The 23,921-nt window shown below is 36.6% G+C and overlaps 1 protein-coding gene across 1 annotated transcript in view; it reads left to right on the top strand.

The window, feature by feature from the left end:
* The window catches only part of LOC149834657 (B3 domain-containing protein Os07g0563300-like), an 87,325-nt gene that overhangs the window by 4,108 nt on the left and 59,296 nt on the right, over nt 1-23,921 (top strand). The window contains exons 2-6 of the mRNA XM_090009424.1: nt 8,134-8,215; nt 8,555-8,621; nt 9,369-10,064; nt 11,525-11,704; nt 12,464-12,568. Of these exons, the coding sequence (XP_089865550.1) occupies nt 8,134-8,215; nt 8,555-8,621; nt 9,369-10,064; nt 11,525-11,704; nt 12,464-12,568 (1,130 nt within the window). The remainder of the gene's footprint in view (nt 1-8,133; nt 8,216-8,554; nt 8,622-9,368; nt 10,065-11,524; nt 11,705-12,463; nt 12,569-23,921) is intronic.

Raw genomic sequence — 23,921 nt, 5'->3', positions numbered from 1 at the left:
AAAATATAGATGCTTAATGTCTAATATAGCAAAGAGCTTTAATGTGTAGGTTATCGTCATACGTGACAAGCCCTTAATTCTTTTTATTGAGAGGTTTTGTCTTATGTTAATGAAATTTTTTGAGAAAAGAACAAAATTTTGGGAGCATGCTGAATTCTAACCTAACGCCATAGTTAAACATAGTGATGGTGACATCAACTGGTATCACACCCACTGAATTCTCCCCTTTGCATTTTTGGGGTGTAATTGGGCTAAATGACCTGACACAACCAATAACCTAAAAATCAAGAATAAACTGGCAAGAAAGACCAACCTAAACACATAATCAAATATATTACAACGAGATCTCTGATCAATGATTGTTACAAATCAACACCCGAACACCTAATTCTTGTCCTAACAAAAAAACATCCAACTAGAGCACCTAATCCCGATCATATCATCATTGAGCTGTAAAGAATTTTAAACAATAATACACAAAACAAACTTAAAATTAATCTTTGTATCTCAGAAACACTAAATTTCATCTTGAATATGATAGATCTAGAAGAAATCCAACATTATGAGCTCCAATTTTGAACGTGTGATCCCGAATCATAACCAAAAATCGGATATGGACAATCCAAGAGTGATTAGAATTGAACCAAAAACAATAATAGGGGTGAGGATCTTACGATGATGAGGGCATTAATGGACTCGTTCATCCACTAGTTCTCGCGGAGGAGGTTAGCGATAAGATGGTCCACAGATCCAGTGCCATCACCATCATCGTCGGAGAGAATATCATAGAAAATGATTGAGAGAGAAAGAGGATGGCATAATAAAAATAAATATTCACGTTCTCTAGGGAGAACCCCTAATCAAACACCCAATAATGAAACACAAAGAGGAACAAATGCGAAGATCAGTAGGGGTTTCTTCCTCTGTGGGTTTATTCAAACCCCAGAGCAAACCAACAGGAGTGAGATGGAGCATTTTAGACGGTCTCCCTCCACATTTCATCCTCTGTGGTCTTCTTGGAACCCTAGCACAGAGAGATAGAGACTCTCACCAGATGCTGGCAATATAGGCGAGAGAGGGACGAGAGGCAAGGCGAGAACAAGAGACATTCAAGTTGAATCAGAGGCAAGGCAAAAACAAGAGGCAAGCACGAGATTGAATTTTACCCGCCCTATGAAAAGTTTGGCGAGATGACATTAACTGTGGCCTAAAGCCATAACGAATACTTGAAAATAACCATTAACTACGGCTTCCTTGCAATCATAGTTAAAAAGGTACACTTTATGCGACTATTTAAGCACAACTGAAGCCATAGTTAAAAGTCTCAAGATCATTAATAGCTACAACTCTTTATTAAACATAGTTAATAACTAGTATTAAATAGGGCTTTCAACATCTGTAATTAATACTCTATATTTGTTACTTCTTTATTTTGTAGTGAAATAATATACATTGTGGTAACTAAGGTAAAAGAAAAAATAGAGAAACTAAAGATAAAGCATAACCAATATGTGTGCAAGTAGTGCATTGCCACTAACGTCGGTACTAAGCCCGTGATCGATCTCACTTCTACAATATTGATCATAACAAGCAAAAATGCTATTGTGAAGTGTAACAAGTTAGTGGGATTCTATGAGAACATGCAATCAATGAATTTTGTATACGAACAAGTTACCAAAGAATTACTATGATAAGTTTTGCATATTTAAATCGTATTGAGCTACATATAATGCATATCCATTCATTTTGCTGGTAGATAATGTCATACATATTTTTTCATCTACTTCTATTTTTGTTTATTCACCAAAAGTGGTTTGTAAAGCACAATGACCTAAGGTGAAGAGATGAAGAATAAAACACAATGATGTTGTACCATACAAGTGTAATGTATACGGTGAGGTTAGCCACAATAGGCAAATACACGAATAACAATGTGTATGAGTACCTATGCTTTGTAAAATGTGTATTTGTTAAGAGTTATTTAATGAATTAAATTTTTTATTTATCTATTGTTTTTTAATAAATTGTTCCAATGTCTTATGTAATTTATTTGTTAAGTATTGTTTAATAAATTATTTATTTGAATTTAGCTATTGTTTTTAATGAATTGCTTTAAAGTCTTATGTAATATATTTATTAAAAGTTGTTTAATGAATTTCTTATTTGTATTTATCTATTGTTTTTTAATGAACTACATCAATGTCTTGTGTCTTTTATTTATATCTTATGTATTTCATGATAAATACTTATACACATAACGAGATATGTGACAATGGAACTATAACCAAACTCCCACCCCCAGCCTCAAGTGAGAACTCAATTAAATCTTTGGTCAGCAACAATGTCTCTATTATTTAAGCTTCCTATTAGTCATTAAAAAAATTTTCAATCATTAAGTTTTTCATTACTCAAAGTCATTAATTAATTGTGATGCCTCCGCTTTAATGATTTTTAATTATTGTTCATTACATGAGAATCCAATAAACAAGAATCTATTGAATCATATCTCATTAGTATAAAAAATAATAATTATGTTGCCCAATAGATGCTATATAGTTTGTACAACATACTAAGGGTTTGACTTTTCAATTGCCATTTGTGCATCATTTCCATCTATTATTAATTATCCCGTGTCATTGGTATCTTGATCTTCTTTTATCATTTATGAGTCATCCTCATCCAACATGATATACCTCATTATTCAATTCTCCATTTTCAATGTGATAATTGCTATGATTAATTGACTGTTTAGATGCACAAATTATATAGTTCTACGAGAAATAAACAAAAAAATAAATAAAAAAAGAATGAAATAATTTTATATATGAATCAACAAACTTGCGAAAGTCAAAAACATTCGTAACACATATTTGCAGATATCCTAACTTATTTGCAGACCTCAAGGTTCATAGGGTTTGTTTGCGATGGTCATACTGTATTTGCGGAGGTTGAATCAGAGAGCGAAAGTCTATGGCATTCACAATAGATATTTGAAAATGCCCGTGCCTATTTGCAGACCTCCTTGAGAAGTATTTACTTAATTGAGATTCACAGGTTTTCTTCGTGAAGGTCATGTTGTATTTGCATAGGTCGAATCAAAGTGCGAAAGTCGAGGACAATCAAAATACATATATGCGAATGTTCGCATACATTTGCAGACCTTCTTGAACAATATTTACGTAAAGGAGGTTCAAAGGTTATATTCGTGAAGGTCATACTCTATTTGGGAAAGTCTTACCTTATTTGCAGAGGTTGAATCAAAGTGTGAAAGTTGATGACATTTGCAATAACTATTTGCCAATGTTCTCACTTATTTGCGGAGCTCCTTGAAGAGTATTCACTTAAGGTTCACAAGTTACATTCACAAATGTCATACTATGTTTATGAAAGTTGTACTTTATTTGTAAATGTGCTCAAAATCTCTTTTTTTTATTGAAAGGTTGCGGACTTCCTACAATGCATCTATACATCGTGCTAACCATAGTAGGTTTGCATATATATGAAAGACAAAAATGTTCTAAAAAAATCAGAAATCAACGATTTTGGATATAAGAAGGTTTTTATCAAGTTGACAGCTGTTTCCAGAATCACTCAATTTTGTAAGGATAGTAAGATCATTTTGAATTAAAAGAACCAAAACTTAAGTAGGTTTTTGATTAATGCCTAAATTTTTTGTTTGAAAATTTCAATAAAAAAAAATGGGTGACTCACAACTTTGCTGGACTCGAAGAAAAAAATTTGGGTGACACGCAACTTTGCTGAAGCAGCTTCGAGTTCGGCAACTTATCCGAGTGGATCGTACCCAGTCAGCGAGGTCCACCAACGGGTCCTTTTCCTTTTGACTTCGTGCCCGGAAAGCACGGCACGAGAATGACGTTTTTCTGTTTGTTATTTGGTAAGTTTCCATGTAAACCTTGCCTACGTAATAACCCGTATAAGCCATACATATCACAAGTATGCCCTCAACGCACCCAAACCCAAAGCAAGCCTGAATTGCACGCTTCTAATTCAGCGTCGCTTGCGAGTAGGGGCTGGAAAGGGAGATGGGCTGCTCGCATTTCGGCTCATAACAAGATCGTTGAAGCTCGTGAAATAGTTTCGACAAGGAACAACCAATGTTCATCTCGATTCGGTTCGTACAGGCTCATCTATTAATAGTAAGTATATTTTATATTATAAAATGAGAATGATAACAATAAGTTTATTTCAAATCTTGTTGTTCATAAGTTTGAAATAATTATTTAGTTTGTCCGATTTTGGTTTAGTAGGTTTAAGGTTTATATATTTTTATAGCACAAATTTTATTTCAAATCTTGTGATACCTGTGTAATTTCATGGAGATTTAGATGCAGTTTGCAAGATTCAAAGGTAAGACAAAAGGATGAAGGCCGGAAAGCCAAGGGGAAAAGGAGTGAGAGACGATCGAGTTACTGTGTGGTGTGTGTTTTGTGTGAAATGTGTGCAGGGAGAGAGTTACGTGCCTGCATGACATTCGCGGGCCATGCAGATGGGGGGGGGGGGGGGGGGGGTGCCAAAGAAGTAACGGGAATCAAGTGACAGCGACGACGCCGGCACCGAAGCAGCAAAGGATCGGCCGGAAGGGAAAGGAGCAGCGCGCGAGAAAAACTCCCTCTCTCGCTCTCTCTGTTGCCTTTCTTCTTCCCCTCTTTTCTCCCTGTGGGAAGATTGTGACCGAAGCTTTCGATTCGTTGCTGGCATTCTTGTGCTGTACTTATACTCTTCGTTCGTCTCTGAGTTCGTTTGTTCGTTCATTCATTCTTCTTCTTCGTTCGGGTTGGAAGGATGTCCGCGACCTCCTCTTCTCCTAAGGCCTGCTTCAACCTGAAGTGCGGTTCCTCGAAAGGGGACCGGTGGCGGAAAGGGTGGAGGCTGCGGTCCGGTGAGATCGCTGAGCTCTGCGACCGCTGCGGGTACGTTCCTTCTTCCTTCGTTCTTTTCTTCTTTTTCTGTTTTTTTTTTCTCCTTTCGGCTTTCTTCGAGCTGGAGATGAGGAACTCGATGTTTTCACGGTTTCTCTCGATTGATGCGGTTCTACCTCGCGAGCTGCGAATTTCGGTCCCGCTCTTGCTTTTTGAAGTGTTCTGCAGCTTTGTTCACATCGTTCACGTGGCGGATTGCTGGATCTTTGGAGTGTAGTCGAGGATTTAGTTCCGAGCGGTGGATTTCCTGCTTGTTTCTTCTTTCTTTGCTTCTTTCCTCTGTTTTTTTTTTCGTTTCGTTCTGGCTCGGATTTCCCAATCTTTCAGTCTTGCGGAAGGAAGGGTTAGGTTTAGGAGGGCGGTAAATAGTTTTTGACGTTCTTTCTTCGCTCGCAAGTTTAGGTTGAGGAGGGCGGGAATATGTACTTTTGTGGTTTATGCATATTTTTCGAGTCCGCGCGGTAGAAATACCCGAAGGTGAGAACTTCACGATTTTGAAGCACTGTTCATGTTATTTATCGCATAAATAGGCGAAGCAGTGTCAGAAGCTTGCTATTTGTGGATTTGCATATTTTGTCTTCGAGTTTTCTTCCTGGAAATAGCTTGGAATTTAGAATCGTTAGTCAGAAACGTGGATTTGGCCCTTCACGACAATTTTCACTCAAATAGACGTGATAAGTATCCGGATTTTCTTGGATCCTATGGGATTTTGAGGTTTTGCTGTATAAGAGGGTCGACATTTGTGGAATGCTTCCTAAAGACGAGATCCAATCTTTGTCTAGTGAGTTCGACGAATCATTCCTTCCGTAAATGTGTAGGAAATACATCAATAATCTCTTCTGTTTCTTGGGTGAAATTGCAGTGGAGTCTTTCTGAAACTACATATACTGGTTTTTTCGTGAAATTGTAGTGGAGTCCTCTCTCTCTCTGAGTGTGTGTGCATGGTTTGAATGGCAGTCCCGCCAGTCTGGGTGGATTTTTTTCACAAGGAAGCTGTATGTCTTACTACTAGACTTGTCCCAACCCCACGGAAGCAGTGACTTTCTCTCCGCTTGAACTAAATTAACATTCTGAAGGCTGAAGTTGGCTCTTTTTAGGAAGTGCATATGATATAGGAGGATTTTTTTTTCCAAATTTTATATTGGGGCGTTCTTACTCTCTCTCTCTCTCTCACACACACACACGCGCGCGCATATATATATATATATATATATATCATAGTCACAGATATAGGCGATATTTGAAAAGATAGCTATAATATAGCTGTAAATTCATAAAACGATTTTAAAGCAAAAAATATCACAATATTTTGAAAATATCAGAAATTTATACATGTCACAATATTAGCACGATAATATCACAATATTATGACGTCTTTTACTTTTTTATTTCTTTTCTATATCTTAACTATGTTTTCTTCTTCTGGGTTTAATATTTTTTATTTGTTTCTTTTATTATATGTGTATTTTATTATCTAAACATGTTATTTTTCTTACCTATTTCTACTATTTTTATGTTTTTTAATTTTTTTAATCACTGATTTTTCTCGATATATATATATATGTGTATATATATTATATATATTATTGATGTATATATATATATTTATTTTCTTTATTTTATTTCTATTTTATCTAGTTCATTTAGAACTAGATTTAGTTCTTTTAGAATATAGTTGGACTAATCAACGCTTTGTTGACTAGTCAAGAGAGTCGTTGGACTAGCTCCAATGGGTCTATTTGCAGCCATTTGAGGAGCTAGTCCAACGACTCTCTTGAGTCCCTCTCTTTCTTGCCTCTTGCTTGTATATAAATTGGGCTGTTCCCCGTCTCTTGTATAACAATGCTTCTTGCATAGCGATGAATAAAATAATATTTATTTTAGCCCTCTTGTGAAATACCCCCCCTTGTGTGGGTTTGGTATTGAGTGTGCCCTTTTGTGGACACTTGTTGTGCGTGTTCTTTTGAATCTTTGGTGAGCATATTGAGTGTGATTAAAGGATTCTTGTTTCTTTACACTGCCTATAGTGTTAATTTTTTAATATTTTTCTTTTATGTGCTATAAAATGTCGACTTCTATAATCAAAGTGTTCTTGTGCCATCTCTTTTGATCTTCAATATCTGCTAGAAAATACTTGAATACTTGTTGAGAAGCTAAAGGTTAGTTATCAAGTCCTATGTTTGAATCCACTCAGAAGGGAATAAGAGATGTGTTCTTCATGCTGGAACATGCGGAATCTTGGCTTGCGTTTCTCTTTGCATTTGTAACTGTTCTTATTCAGTTAACCAGATATAACTTCACACAATCCACTGAAGATGTCAAGTATCTTGGGTTCAAACAATATCTTACATGGTCTCAGGCTAACCCTTTTTGGTGTTCTTTGCTACTTATTTTGGTTTTTTAATATTTAGAAAGCTCAACTTCTTGGAGCAAGTGAAGATCATTTCATTTTCTTCGTTTTAATGACACACAATATTGAATGCACCTGTAATTTTAGGTATGTGTCCTCTCAGGATTAGATGTGTCTCTGAAGAATTTCATAAATCATTGGGAACTTTTGTTCATCTGAATCAATGAACTTGTATAGTGGCCCTTTTCGACTAGAAGCCTAGAACTTTGTGTATGTTGCATGTTGTAGCCTTCTAAGGTCAATTAAATTGGATAAATGAAGTTGCTTGAAATTTGTGAAGCAACTGCATGCCTGTTGAAAAAGGAGCATGCAACTCATTTGAGTAGCTCAGACTTGGATTATTGAGATCAGGGCTTCATCTTCTCTTGTTCAATGCAGTTTCAAAGCCCTAATGCTAGTTGATGGTTATGGAATAGCTATCCTTCTTTGTGAGAGAAAACAATTTGCAATGAGAGAAAGATATGTGAATTTAGGTTTTAAGATAATGATAAAGCACTTTCCCAACAAAAGGAGATACACATAAAGGAGAATTAGGAAGCTGGTTAAGCTTTGAAAGAAGTGACTGAATCAATAGGTTTAAAAGAAGGAATAATGAATAAAGAGGTAAAGGTAACATAAGAATAGAATATAAAAACAACATAAGTGGATTCAAACAAAAGGGGAACAAGAAAGAAAATTTTAGTTGAATTATTTATGTTAAAAAGTGATTTTTGCTTACTCTTGCATCTTTATGTGGTCTTTGACTCTGAATTATTTAAAAATTTCATTTTGTTATCCCTGTAGTTCTTCCTATGAGGAAGGGAGATTCTGTGAAGATTTTCATGCTGATGCTGCTGGCTGGAGGAACTGTGAGATGTGTGGAAAGGTTAAAAACTAAATTTTGAAAGCAGCTCTACTTGCATTGTTAGAATAGGGAAATTGTTATGAACTGTTTGCTGCCACAAAATGCTGTTCTTTTGAGGCACTTAAAAGTGAAAAGTGGTTGCACTTTTAACAAAATTAGATCAGTACCTTTTGTGGTGCTTAAAAACACAAGCATCACGTAGTTTTTTCTGTTATAAGGTGCAATCACATGCATTAAGTTTCTATAAGAACATAAATCACACACTTAAGTATTTTTCAAATTAGTTGAATATCGTTGTTCCCTAATGAGAACCTTTATTGTGCAGCGTTTACACTGCGGGTGCATTGCTTCCATGCATAGGTTATTTCTTCTTGATGTTGGTGGAGTAGAATGTCTTGCATGTGCTAAGAAAGGCATATTTAGTGTGGTAAGTCTTCTAATTTATTGGCAGAAGTGACATGACCTGTGCGATCTTTGTTAGCTCTCAGGTGTTTGGCTCATGAAAAGTGGGTATCACTTTCATCTATGATCACCAAACTATAGTTACTGGATTCTTTACTTTGGACAGTGACCCTAACCCTAACCCATGAATCAATGTGCGCTAGCATACCAAGCTCTCTTATTGGTTCAAGGATTCTACACCCATGTAATTGGGTCTTTGGGCATATGGTTATTGCTGATCATGCTAACTTGCTAACCATGTTTTGAACATTTTGTAATATTTAGGGACCTTCACTCTTAGTGTTCTTCGCTCTGATGTTTATGGTGGTCACTGGTCATAGCTCTCAAATATTTGTACTGCAATCAGTATCTCTATTTTCCTTCTAAATTTGTGTATATTTTGAAGCAGTTCTACTGATAAAACTCCAGCTTCTATTATATAGTAAAGTGACCATTTAGAATGCAAAATCACTATGAGAAATACCAAGAAATAAACAACACTAGAAACCAGTCTAATCCAAAGTGCTACAAGTTTGGTTCACTGCATATGCCATTAGGCCAGATGACCAACAAAATATATCCAAATATCCCAGCCATAAAATGTGCAGATCTATCAGGTATCAGGCTGTAAAACTATAAACATAGAACTATTAGATGTTCTATTCATTTCCTGTAGATGCTTGATTAATTGATTTCATATTCTACTTTTTTTTTTCATCAATTTGCTTGCTAGGCATCAAAGCAGTTAAGACCACCCTCTTGGTTTCCTTTTCTGTCTCTCCTTGGCGGCCTCACAGATCAATCTACAAAAACTTGGGGTCAACTTCCAGTGACAAGTTCTGATCTTGGACAGCAACAGCAACTGCTTCCTCTTTGGCATTCTCTGACTTGGGATTCTGAATCATATCCAAGGATGAAGTATCCTGATGCTGAAAAGGCAAATGCTGAACTTCTACATATGGAACAGTCATCAACCTGCTTCATGGAGAAAAAGAATGCTGAAGACTCACTTGAACGGGAATCATATGGCATCCTAAAGTTCCATGAGTATGACAGGCTTGATAATGGGAATTCAGGAATTGATGCACATAACTCTTTGGGTGTTTCTGTTCGAGAAGAACATTTAGCGGCCTTGAAGGATTCTAGCTACATTACTGGAAGAAACATCCATGAAACTGGAAGAGATGTGGCCAGAGACGAGCTCGAGGCTAACAAATCTGTTAATGATTGTGAGTACGAGCCGAAAGATTCATGTCACAAGGCAGCACAGTGGTCTACCTTGTCAATAGATGGAAATGATGCAAAATATCCAAGCAATGCTCAGCAACAGCGATCTTTAAAATTGTTGCCAAAGCAATATTCTCCCACTCAGTCTTCTAAAGATGCACAAAATCAAATCAACACTGCTAGACCTCACAGTGATGGAAGGGTGAAAAATCAGTTAATACTTCCTCGATACTGTCCAAGGATCACCGATCAAGAGCTTCAGAAAATACAAGGAGAGTATCCACTATGTTGTTTTAATTGTCTTTTATGTATTGGATTGTTGGTGCCAAATTCACATGTTTATTTACTTGAAGCAATGAACCATTTTGAGAGTTGTGTTTTACTTGTCTGTTTATTTTGGAATCTAACCATCTGTGATCTGGAATTTGAGATCCTTAACCTCTTATAAGCTCGAATTCTGTCATCACTCCTTTATTTGAGAAAATGTTGAGTGCTAGTGATGCAGGTCGTGTAGGACGTTTGGTGCTGCCCAAAAAATGTGCAGAGGTGAACCTTCATTAATTTTATTTATGTATATTTTTTGCAATAATCTACAAAATATGGTGCTAAGCTTTTGTTCGTCATCATTCATTTTTGTCATATATACTGAACTAAAAAAATATTTGAAATGCTATTCATCTCGGACTTCCTTAGGACTTTCTCCTTAAATTATGGCATTTTAGGGGATATATATATATATATATATATATATATATATAACAGTCGATTGTAGATACAATCTAGCTGGAATCTCATGATGCAAGTTATTTTGACTCAATCTAACCTCGTAGATGTGTTTAGCATGCTCGGTTTAATGGGAAACGACCCTTGGATCATGTTTTTTTGATGAAAAAACATGTGTTGGGTCAGGAAAAATTGGTGCATTTACAACTGGCCATTTTTGTATCGCCGGAAAATCTGTACACAGGTCGGATTCTGGCGATTCAAAAGCCGGTTCCCACTAAAAACAGCATGTAGATGACATCCATGGGTTCATTTGACAAAAAAACAAAAATATAAAAAAACAAAGTTTGCTAAGTCATTGCACAGGCAAACAATTGTAGCAAACTTTAACCCTATACACACACATATATAATATTTTATTTGGTTTTGGTTATTATTATTATTATTATTATTATTATTATTAATTTTAGAAATCTGCAACTTATTCTCAGGAAATCACTTATTTTTAAATTCTCCAGAAAAAACCCTTTGCCAATATGATAGTGAGATGGATGTTTGTGTGGCTCAGTTTGGAGATATTATGATCTTGAATACCATTTTCCATGGAGTAATTTTGGAAAATCTCCCAACCTATTTGCTGTTTTACAAAAATATGTTGTGACATTTTTCTTTGAGGAAATTAGATAATGCCACCCTATTTTACAAAAACATGCCATTTGCATTGGCTTGTTCAGATCTAAGGACTGTTTGGGGGATGTATCGGAGACCGTAGGAACTCTTGGGAATTATAAGCTTCAAATTTTACTTGTAGATGGTTCAGTCTAAAGTCCATGTTCCATTTGACCAAGTCATGATACTTTTTCACTTTGCTGACATATTATCAATAAAGGTTTTGATCAACTTATCTTGAATTGATTCTTGAATCTTAATCATGAACAGGCATACTTCCCAGTAATTTCTCATCCTGAAGGGTTGCCTCTTAAAATTCAAGATGCAAAAGGAAAGGAGTGGATATTTCTGTTTCGATTTTGGCCGAACAATAACAGCAGGATGTATGTGTTAGAAGGTGTAACATCTTGCATTCAGTCTATGCAACTGCAAGCTGGTGATATAGGTAATGTATAGATCCATTACTGATTCAATTGCTTTGTGTATGCTCATTTTTTTTTCTTTTCATTTCTTCTGATATTAGGAACTGTTACATCTGAAGGTAAACATCCCACATCATACTGCATTTTTTATGTCTTAGTTTATATTCTGTGTGTGATGCATGCGTGTCTGATGTCTTCCATTATACTCTTGTATATCAGAGTATTTGGCACCATTGTTGGTGCACTTTTGATTATCGATATTGCGCTAAAGTAAATGGTTTCACATATGGAAGGCTAAATTGAAATCACGTATCAGACTGATCATAAAAGTTGCAGCTTATGCTTCAGTTGCAAGTCACTGGAGCATATCTGAATATTGTACAATGTGCATCTGCATGTAGCATGCCTACATGCCTATGTATATGTGCATATACATTATTTGGAACACAAAAAACTGGGGTCTTTTGTTGTTCTTGTACTTTTCAATCTTTTATTTGTTCGTTTTGTGTTTTGAGTCCTTTTATAATTGAAATGTAAAATTCTGGTAATTCTTTCATTGTCCTTGCAGCTTGCTATCTTTTTCAGTCATCATTGTGGCATTTTTTGAGACCCGGCTCACTAATTTATTGTCTATGCTTCTGCATGATTTTCTATTAGGGGCTGTTTTATGTCATTGAAACTTATAGAACTGTTACTTTGTTAGATATAGCAATTCGTTTACTTTCATCAACTTTCCATGCCTTTTCTCTAGTTCCTATGGCTTTTGAATTTATAATTCGTTGACTAGGTACTAAGAGTTCGTTGTATCTCTTCAGTAACATTTAGTCGGATAGATCCAGAGGGAAAGCTTGTGATGGGATTCAGGAAAGCTCCAAGTACTCCATCTGATCAGGTTTGTGATGTTGGCAAACACGATCTTTCAATTTATGTTTACTACATTTAGTTCCGTGTATCTAGATCATTTACCTTGGAAATGGTGTAGAATCATCCATCAGTTTCTTTAAGCTACTCATTAGTTGCCAACATTTCGGTTCACGATTGGATATTGTATTTTGTTGTATAATTTATCTCCATTCCATGTATTTGTCACAGACTGGGTTTGCAGCCTTTTATACATTAATAAACAAATGGCTGATTACTTTTTAAGCTATTTATGTATTTCTGGATCATTACCTCATACAGTTATGCGAATCTTATGTGTTTGTGTTAATTTGTTGAGTGTACAATTTGAACTAATATGGTCATAGCTGGTACCAGAGTGTTGGAGTTCACAAGCTAGAATGCTAAATACAACAAACAACAACAACAACTACTACGCCTTCATCCCAAAACAATTGGGGTCAGCGATATGAACCAAAAAAGAAATTCATATTGGGTCTTCCACATGAATCCTTTTCCTCCAATCATTTCTATCCAATGCCATGTCCTCGGTGAGGTTCAAAGCATTCATATCCTTTCCTATCATCTCCATCCAAGTCTTCCTAGGCCTACCCCGACCTCTTTTAACTAATATATTTTCCCATTTCTTAAACCTTCTAACTGGAGCATCATTAGGCCTTCGCCGAATATGTCCAAACCACTGTAAACGATTCTCTCGCATCTTATTTTCAATGGGTGCAACACTTACCTTCTTACGTATCTCCTCGTTCCGAATCTTATCTTTTATTGTATTTCCACACATCCATCTAAGCATCCGCATCTCAGCTACACTCATTTTTTGAATATGATGTCTCTTGGCAGCCCAACATTCCGTACCATATAGTAAAGCGGGTCTAATAGTCGTCCTATAAAACTTTCCCTTCAACCGCAATGACATTCTACGATCGCACAACACTCCAGTTGCACTTTTTCATTTCATCCACCCAACCTTTATCCTATGATTTACATCTCCATCAATTTCTCCATACTTCTGAATGATGGATCCCAAATATTTGAAATAATCATTCACTGGTATTTCTTGCTCACCAAGTTTCACTACACTCCCATCACTACTTCGTTGCTTACTAAACCGACATTCCATATATTCAGTCTTACTCTTACTCAACTTAAAACCTCTAGCTTCCAATGTCTGTCTCCATAATTCTAACTTAGCATTAACCCCAGCTCTAGACTCATCAATCAAAACAATATCATCAGCAAACAACATACACCACGGTACATTTTCTTGAATTGATCTCGTAAGCTCATCCATCACTATCGCAAATAGGAAAGGGCTTAAAGCAGATCCTTGATGTAACCCAATCGTTATCGGAAAATTGGTTGTCACCCCTCTACAAGTGCAGACATTGGTTACTACTCCTTCATACATATCTATAATAATACTAATGTACTTGAGAGAAACACCTTTCTTCATCATTGTCCACCAGAGAACGTCCCTAGGTACTCTATCGTATGCCTTCTCTAAATCAATAAAAACCATATGCAAATCTTTGTTCCTCTCTCTATATCTTTCAATAAGTTGTCTAAGAAGATGTATAGCTTTCATAGTTGATCTTCTAGGCATAAAACCAAATTGATTCTCCGATATCATAACAACCTTCCTCAACCTAGACTCAATCACCCTCTCCCAAAGTTTCATAGTATGACTCATGAGTTTTATACTACGATAGTTTGTGCAATCTTGATTTGCAATGAGTAAAGAGATCCTTTATAGTATACTAGCACCCAGTACATTGTCCCATGCGTACTTCAGTACCTATCGATTGGCTATTGTCATGGTCCAGTCCCTTTTAGCCAGCAGGGCACTTTTGATTGTTTAATGTAGTTCAATCTTTGCTGCACATTTGATGTTGTTGGTGAAAGAAGATGCAACCCACCATCCAAATCCTCAAATGATTCTCACAAAAGATCTCCCACAAGAACCATAAAGGTTCATAAGCAAAGCTCACTCACAAGAACCAATAAGGTTCATAAAAACACCACCCAAGAAAGAATGCAAATCAAAAAATGAAAATATAATTTCATTCAAGTGGGATATAACCCACACAAAAAGAATGCTTTACATTGGGGTGAGACCCCATATTTATATAACTAATAAGAGGGAGAGGGAGTCGTTGGGCTCCCAACGACTCTATTTAGAGCTGTTGGGAGTCCAACGACTCTCATAGTGCTTTATGCTTTTTGACTTAGTCAAAAGGCATAAAGTCTATTTAGATGTCGAAAAAAATAAAAATGATTGCTTTATGCTTTTTGACTTAGTCAAAAGGCATAAAGCCTATTAAATGTCCAAAAGCGAAAAAGGAAAAACTAACTAACTAAATCCTACCTAAACTATGCAACTAAATAAAAAAGATAAGATTACATATAATAGTGGTATATTACATATGAGATTAGCTATGAGATTACAATTTTAACACTCCCCCTCAAACTTACGGTTGAACAACTGAAAGTTTGTCTAAGAGAAAATGAAATCGGCGATCAGCGAGAGGTTTAGTAAAGAAGTCTGTCAGCTGATATTCTGATGAGACATATGGAAGATCAGTGGTGTCATGTAGAAATTCCTCTCGTACGTAGTGACAATCTATCTCGATAGACTTAGTCCTTTCATGGAATGTCCGGTTGCTAGCAATGTAAATAAAACTTTTATTGTCGCAACATAGTTGTGGTGCTTTCGTACTCACAATACCCATATCTTAAAGTAATCTCCTTAACCAGACTACTTCCATGGTGGTCGTAGCCATGGCTATGTGCTTCAGTTGATGAAAGAGAGGCATTTTGTTGCTTCTTGCACCTCCAAGAAATCAATGATTCTCCTAAAAAACACACAAAGTCCAGTAGTTGAGTGTCGATCATTATGGTCACTTCCCCAATCTGCATCAGTATAAGTAGTTAGTTCTAATGAGGAAGAAGCAAACAAGAAAAGTCCTCAAAAGATGAAAGTTTTAAGATATCTAATAATGCGTAACACAACTCCCATATGGACACTGGTAGGAGCATACTGGAATTGACTTACTGTGTGAACAACATGTGCAATGTCAGGTCTTGTGATGAAGAGGTAAGATAATGCCCCAACAAGTTGTCTGAAAGGTGTTGGGTTCTCCAGTGGTTCTCCATCGTCAATCTTCATTTTAATATTCACAACTTCAGGAGTGTCAACATGTTTTTCATCTGTGATTCCTGATTTGTCAACAATATTAAGAGCAAATTTGGATTGAGTTAGTAAATAACCTCTAGGAGAATAAGCCATTTCGATACCAAGATTTTTAAAAAAAAATCCTAAATCACTCATTTCAAAGTTGTCTTTGAGATTTTTTTTGATATTGTCAACCCCCTGTTTATCACTTTCAGTAATAATCATGTCGTCCACATAGAGAATAATAATAATAATACCTGCATTAGATTTCTTAATAAACAAAGATGTGTCAGTAAGACAAAATTGAAAACCAAAATCAAGCATTACTTGACTGAATTTATCATACCAAGCTTTTGGGGCTTGCTTAAGACCATACAAAGCTTTATGTAAATGAAGAGTTTTTTCTTGAGGAATCTTAATACCAGGTGGTGGTTTCATATACACTTCTTTAGCTAGGCTCTCATTGAGAAATGCATTCTTGACATTCATCTGAAAAATATGCCATTTCTTTAGTTCCCCAATCTGCATCAATATAAGTAGTTAGTTCTAATGAGGAAGAAGCAAACAAGAAAAGTTCTCAAAAGATGAAAGTTTTAAGATATCTAATAATGCGTAACACAACTCCCATATGGACAGTGGTAGGAGCATGCTGTAATTGACTTACTGTGTGGACAACATGTGCAATGTCAGGTCTTGTGATGGAGAGGTAAGATAATGCCCCAACAAGTTGTCTGAAAGGTGTTGGGTTCTCCAGCGGTTCTCCATCGTCAATCTTCATTTTAATATTCACAACTTCAGGAGTGTCAACATGTTTTTCATCTGTGATTCCTGATCTGTCAACAATATTAAGAGCAAATTTGGATTGAGTTATTAAATAACCTCTAGGAGAATAAGCCATTTCGATACCAAGATTTAAAAAAAAAAATCCTAAATCACTCATTTCAAAGTTGTCTTTAAGAATTTTTTTGATATTGTCAACCCCCTGTTTATCACTTTCAGTAATAATCATGTCGTCCACATAGAGAATAATAATAATAATACCTGCATTAGATTTCTTAATAAACAAAGATGTGTCAGTAAGACAAAATTGAAAACCAAAATCAAGCATTACTTGACTGAATTTATCATACCAAGCCTTTGGGGCTTGCTTAAGACCATACAAAGCTTTATGTAAATGAAGAGTTTTTTCTTGAGGAATCTTAATACCAGGTGGTGGTTTCATATACACTTCTTCAGCTAGGCTCTCATTGAGAAATGCATTCTTGACATCCATATGAAAAATATGCTATTTCTTTATCGTGGCAAGAACTATTAAGGTTCTTACGGTGGTCATTCTAGCGATTGGTACAAAAGTCTCTTTATAGTCTATTCCATACTCTTGGGAATAACTTTTGGCAACTAGTCAGAGCTTTAAACTTTTCAAGAGTGCCATCACTCTTGGTTTTAACTTTGTATACCTATCGACATCCTATGGGCTTTTTTCTTATTGGAATATCTTGAATAGTCCAGGTATTTGCCTTTTCTAAGTCATTTAACTCTATTGCTATGACTTCGACCCATTCTGATTATTTTTTTGCTATATCATAATTAGAAGGTTCTATGTAGGAATGTAATAAAGCAATATATGCTTGATGTTTTGGTGAAAAAGACTCGTAGGATATAAATTTTACGGGCACTTTTGACATCCTAGAAGATTTTCTTGTTTCTATTTGATCCTGTGCTTTAAAATATTTTTCTAGAGCACAAGGTTGCTCTAGATTACCTCGTCTGAAATATTGAATAGAGTTTGGGTTATTATGAGATGGTTTGGTGCTTACAATATCATTTTGATCTTCTTTATCAATTTCACCTTCATTAATCTTTGGAACTAAGTTCAATAAGAAAGAATATTCAACTACTTCTCTAGAATTCTTAATTTCAAAAGAACTCTCATTTTCTAAGAATGATACATTTCGTGATACATATAACTTTCTAGTTTTGAGATCAATGCATCTATAACCTTTTTGATGGTTTGCATAATAAAAAAGCACACATGTAATACCACGAGGGGAAAGTTTGTCATTTTTGTTAGAAAAAATAAAACATTTGCAACCAAATACCCTTAATCTTGGATAATCTGAAATTTGTTTGAAAAGTTTTTTCACAGGTGATATATTGTTTAACAAAGATGATGGCATTCCATTAATGAGATATATTGCAGTTAGAGTAGCTTCAACCCAAAAGTTTTTTGGTACTTGATGAGTAATGAGTAGAGTTCTTGTTGTTTCTATAATATGCCTATATTTTCTTTATGCTAAACCATTTTGCTCTAGAGTATATGGGCATGATCTTTGATGTGTAATGCCATGTAAATTTAAATAATTGTTAAATTATTTTGATATATACTCTCCCCCTGAATCAGTGAAAAAAATTGAAATATCATTTTTAAATTGGTTGTTGACCAGATTATGAAATATTTGGAAATGAAAAAATACTTTGGATTTATGTTTGAGAAAATAAATCCAAGTATATCTTGTAAATTCATCTACGAAAATGACATAATACGAAAAACCTCCTTTTGATATGCCAGGTGTTAAAAGGGAGTCCTTGATCTCTACGCATACCTGTCACCGTGAAAGAGAGAAAGAGAAAGAGAGAGATTCCAGAGAAAGTGCGTCAGACTTCTGTGGCTGCGCCCTTCATTCCATTAATATGCTGAGTATAAAAAATACTAGGGTACAGAAATACCCTTTAACAACATGCTAATTTACATTATACATTGATTGGGTCTTGACCCGATCCAATATATAAATCGGGTCGGGTCCTGCATATACACAATGATGACTTCTTTTCAGCCTCCCTCAAGTTGTGCATGGTCAGAAACCAAAATCTGTCCTTTGTCAACCCTTTAGTAAGAATGTCAGCAACTTGTTCTTCAGTCGACACATACATGGGCTGAATCTCTTTATCTTTAACCATTTTCCTAATAAAATGTTGATCTATTTCAATATGCTTTGCTCGACTATGGTGGATGGGATTGAAGGACATGTTGATGGCACTTTGATTGTCACACAGTAGCAGTGACCGAGCAATCAGTTCTCCCATTTCTGTCAGGAGATGTCTTATCCATGTAGCCTCAGCCGTAGTAGCAGCCATCGATCTGTATTCAGCCTCAGTGCTTGACCTAGCAACCGCCTTTTGTTTTTTACTGCTCCAGGATACCAAGTTTGGTCCAATAAAGCTGCAATAACCGGATACTGATGGCCGTTCATCTGGATCACCCGCCCAATCAGCATCAGCATAAATGACGATCTCATGGCCCCCACCTGGATCTAATTCTATTTTCTTGTATACCAACCCATCACCAACTGTACCCTTCAGGTAACGAAGTATACGTTTGACTGCTTCCATATGTGACATACGTGGTTCATGCATAAACTGGGATACCTGATTAACCGAGTATACTATATCAGGTCTAGTAAAAGTCAGGTATTGCAACATGCCAACTAAGTTGCGATATTTAGTGGGATCTCCATATATATCCCCTTCCTTTGAACTCAGTTTCTGATGGATGACACTTGGAGTTGTTAACGACTTACAATCTGTCATGCCCGCTCTGCTGAGAATGTCCAACGTGTATTTGTGTTGAGTAAGGGTGAGTGTATCATTTCTTTTATCAACTTCTACCCCAAAAAAATATCGCAACTCTCCCAAATCTTTCATCTTAAATCTCTGATTTAATAACTTCTTCACCCACTCAATGTGACTTTTACAGTTCCCTGTGATGATGATGTCATCTACATATATCAATAGAAGAGTAGTGACACCTTGTTCATTGTGAATAAATAATGAGTGATCTAGAAGGGACCGAGAGAAGCCATGCCTTTGTATCTCTAGAGAAAAGCTGTCGAACCAAGAACGAGAAGCTTGTTTCAAACCATAGAGTGCTCTCTTTAACTTGCATACCTATTTTTTGGCGTCTCGTTCTGCATATCCAGTGGGTTGTTCCATGTAGACCTCCTCTTTTAAATCCCCGTGCAGAAATGCATTTTTTACCTCCAGCTGGCTCAATGTCCATCCATGTTTAATGGCTAGACTCAACACAATGCGAATGGTCCCCATTTTAACTACAGGACTAAAAGTTTCATCGAAGTCTTGTCCTTCCTCTTGTGTGAATCCCTTGGCTACAAGTCTAGCCTTGTACCTTTCGATGCTCTCATCTGGCTTATACTTTATCTTGTACACCCATTTTGACCCAACAACATTTCTGTTTAGTGGTCTAGGTACAATCTTTCATGTCCCACATTCATGTAAGGCCTCCATTTCTTCATTCATTGCTTCTACCCATCTTCTAGAGCTCGCAACTTGATAGAACATGAGGGACTCATCCTCTTTACTTATGGATGTCAAGAACAACTGAAAATTCAATGAAATTTTTTTATGACTTACCCACCTGTCAAGCGGATGTCGAATCCGTGAGGATCTTCTGATATCCATCATCTCTGAAGCGGGATCAGATGGGTCCGTACTTGTATAAGAAATGAATGAGGGCTCTTTCTCTCGCCGGGTGTACACAACACCCTTATACCTTGTTGGCTCCAAGTCATGTGTAAGAGTCTCTTCCGTTTGAGTTTCATTGGTTGATTCCTCATGTGTCTCCTTCTGACTGCAATTTGGTGGACAGTCTACTTTACCATTGGAAAAGAGTTCTGAATTTAACCATGGGTAATATACCTCAACGCTGGGGCTTGAGTTATTAGCATGAAGGGTTGAATTAGCAGTCTGATCATCAAAATTCATTTCATCGAAAACTACATTCCTTGATATTTTGACACGCTTACTCAGCGGATCATAGCACCTGTACCCTTTGTAGTCTTCTACATATCCTATAAACCTGTATTTTAAGGCTTTATCTTGGAACTTGTGCCTTAGTGAGCTGTCAATGTGAACATAGCAAACAAACCCAAACACACGTAATTCATGATAATCAGGTTGTGTGCCGAATAGAGAAAAATATGGTGACTTATTCTCTAAGATACTCATGGGCAGTCGATTTATCACATGAACTGTGGAGTGAAAAGCCTCAGTCCATAATGATACAGGGAGATTGCTTCCATGCATCATGCTCATTGCAGTCTCAACAATATGTCGATGCTTCCTCTCAGCAATCCCATTTTGTTTAGGTGTATGCACGCATGACACTCTTCTCTTTATCCCATTATGTTGAAGGAAACTAACAAAGTCACTCGAGGAGAATTCACCTCCTCCATCACACAAGAAATTGAGAATGTTGGTAGAGAAATGATTTTGCACAAAAGAATGAAATCTCTGGAACAATCCAAAGACTTCTGATTTGTGCTTCATAAAAAATATCCAAATATAACGCGAGTAACTATCAATGAAAATAAGATAGTATTTACTGTCAGAAAGAGAAGTAATTGGGGCAGGACCCCAGACATCCGAACAAATGACCTTAAATGGCCTTGAAGCTCTTTTATTAATGGAAGCGAATGGTAAAATATGACTCTTACATAAATGACAACTAGAACACTTTGTATCAACGACCTCTGAACTCAGACTGGACTTAGGAATGAGATTATTCAAGACAAGTTTTTCAATAAAATGGCGACCACAATGGCCAAGACGACTATGCCAAAGTCTTGGTTTATTACATTCAGAAATAGTAAATATAAAATCAGAATAAAAAAATTGACGTTGGTGAGGCTTCAAGGATAAATAATCGGAATGAATGGAGGAAGGATCTTCTTGAAAGATGTACGTGTTGCCCCATTGTTTTCCTTCAGCGAATGTCTTCCTCGTGCGGAGATCCTTGACATAAACAGAAGAGAGAGTAAATTCAACTGAAGCATTAGCATCATCAATGAGTTTTGAGACAAAAACAATGTTCTTTTGAATATTAGGTGCATGAATGACACTTGGAAGTTTAAGAGAGGACTTTGACATGGGTATAATGGCATTTCCAATATGTGAGATTGAGTGATGAGATCCATCTCCTGTGACTATGCTATTTTTACCAACATAAGGGGTAAGAGTCAAGAGTTTACCCGCATCACCCGTGACATGAGTAGCTGCTCCGGAGTCGACATACCAAATGCCTTTGTCATTTTGCTTCATATTTAATCCTGCCAAGGCTGCTAACAGCAAGTCCTTTACTTCTCCATCCTTCCTAGCCTCTGCTTGTGGAGCTTTCCCTTTGTTTTGAGGATTAAACCAACAATTTGCTTTAATGTGCCCTTTCTTGTTGCATAAAAAACAGGTGGGAATAGGTCTCTGTCCTTATATATTGGGTGTTGGAAGTATACCACGACCTCCATAGGTATTTCTCCCTTGACCTTCCTTTCCTCGAAAAGAACTTCCTCGTCTTCGACCATAACTCATTTCCGTAGCTAGTACATCTTGGGTTCCTGAATGTCCATGAGAATCTTCAGAAGATCCTTTCAGAGTCATTTCATATTGCAATAATTTCGCACGAAGATCTTCAAACTTTGGAAGTTCTGGTAAACATAGTAAGGTTGTCGTCATAACATGATATTCTGGCCCCAATCCGCTCAAGGTTTGTTGCACCTTATCTTTTTCACTGACAAGACACCCAACAATAGCCAACTGGTCTGCGATGCCTTTCATTTTGTTCAGGTATTCCATAATAGACATGGAATCTTTCTTCAACATTTGAAACTCTTGCTTAAGAAACATAATTCTTGCTTCAGAAATTTGTGAATATGTTTGAACTAACTTATCCCACAGTTCCTTGGCCGAACAATCATCAGGGGGCAACAAGGACCTCCTGTGAGAGAGTTGAAATGATGTATGCCACTAGCGATTGATCCCTCTTCATCCAAGCAACATATTCTGGATTCTTGTGAAGAACAACAGACCGTTCTCCTTTATCGTCTGCTTTTTCCTGCGAAATGAATTCTGGAGGCGGAGGAACCGATCCATCCAGATGACCAGAGAGGTCCTGACTCTTTATAAATGGGATGATCTGACTTTTCCAGGTTAAGAAATTTGAGTTATTCAGTTTTTCAGAGACTAGTTGACCGAGAAAGCTTGAGGACAGACATGACTGCGCATGAGTAAAATCCATTTGAGAGAAACCTGAACTGACACTTAGGTATGAGAGACAAAATAAAGGGCTTGACTAATCAGCTTCACGTGTTTGGTCAAAAAACACGTGACTGGACTCGACTAATAGGGCACTCGGCTAACAGATGGTAGAAGCAAGTCTCGGCTAACAAAAAAGCAGAGAAAACAAGTTCACGTGTTGGATCAATTTCACGTGATAGTACTCAGCAAAAAAAAAGAGAAAACAACAAAGAATAATGTATTAAATCAATAGAAAATAGTTTCAGAATCCACGAAACAGCAGAGAATAATGTATTGAATCAACAAAGAATAGTTTCAGAACCCACGAAACAGCAGAGAATAATGTATTGAATCAGCAGAAAATAGTTTCAGAACCCGCGAAACAACAGAGAATCCGTCACCGTGAAACATAAAATAGTTTCAGAACCCACGAAACAGCAGAGAATCTGTCACCATGAAACCGAGATCAAGCTTTTCAAGCAGAGAATCTGTCACCGTGAAAACGAGTTCAAGCTTTTCACACCCAGACTTGGTTAGATCCACGCGCCTGTCGACTTTCACGTTGATGGGATGAAAACGAGGCAACTCTTCACTCCCAGACGTCACGCTGCTCTGATACCATGTTAAAAGGGAGTCCTTGATCTCTATGCATACCTGTCACCGTGAAAGAGAGAAAGAGAAAGAGAAAGAGAGAGAGAGAGATTCCAGAGAAAGTGCGTCAGACTTCTGTGGCTGCGCCCTTCATTCCATTAATATGCTGAGTATAAAAAATACTAGGGTACAAAAATACCCCTTAACAACATGCTAATTTACATTATACATTGATTGGGTCTGGACCCGATCCAATATATAAATCGGGTCGGGTTCTGCATATACACAATGCCGACTTCTTTTCACCAGGTGCATGACCCCACACATCCAAATATACTAGCTTAAGAGGTCGAGAAAAGACAAAATTTCTTTCTTGAAGGGGTAATCTCTTCATTTTCCAAGAATACATTTTTCACATTCGAATGTCTCAGAATTACAAAAAAATTTCATATTTGAAAAAAAATGAATCTTGGATATGCCAGGATGGCCAAGTCTTCTG

Source organism: Nuphar pumila, chromosome 6 (assembly GCF_984573655.1).
Source record: "Nuphar pumila chromosome 6, dmNupPumi1.hap1.1, whole genome shotgun sequence".
In the NCBI taxonomy this organism is placed as follows: domain Eukaryota; kingdom Viridiplantae; phylum Streptophyta; class Magnoliopsida; order Nymphaeales; family Nymphaeaceae; genus Nuphar; species Nuphar pumila.
This window is presented reverse-complemented; position numbering and strand designations above follow the sequence as displayed.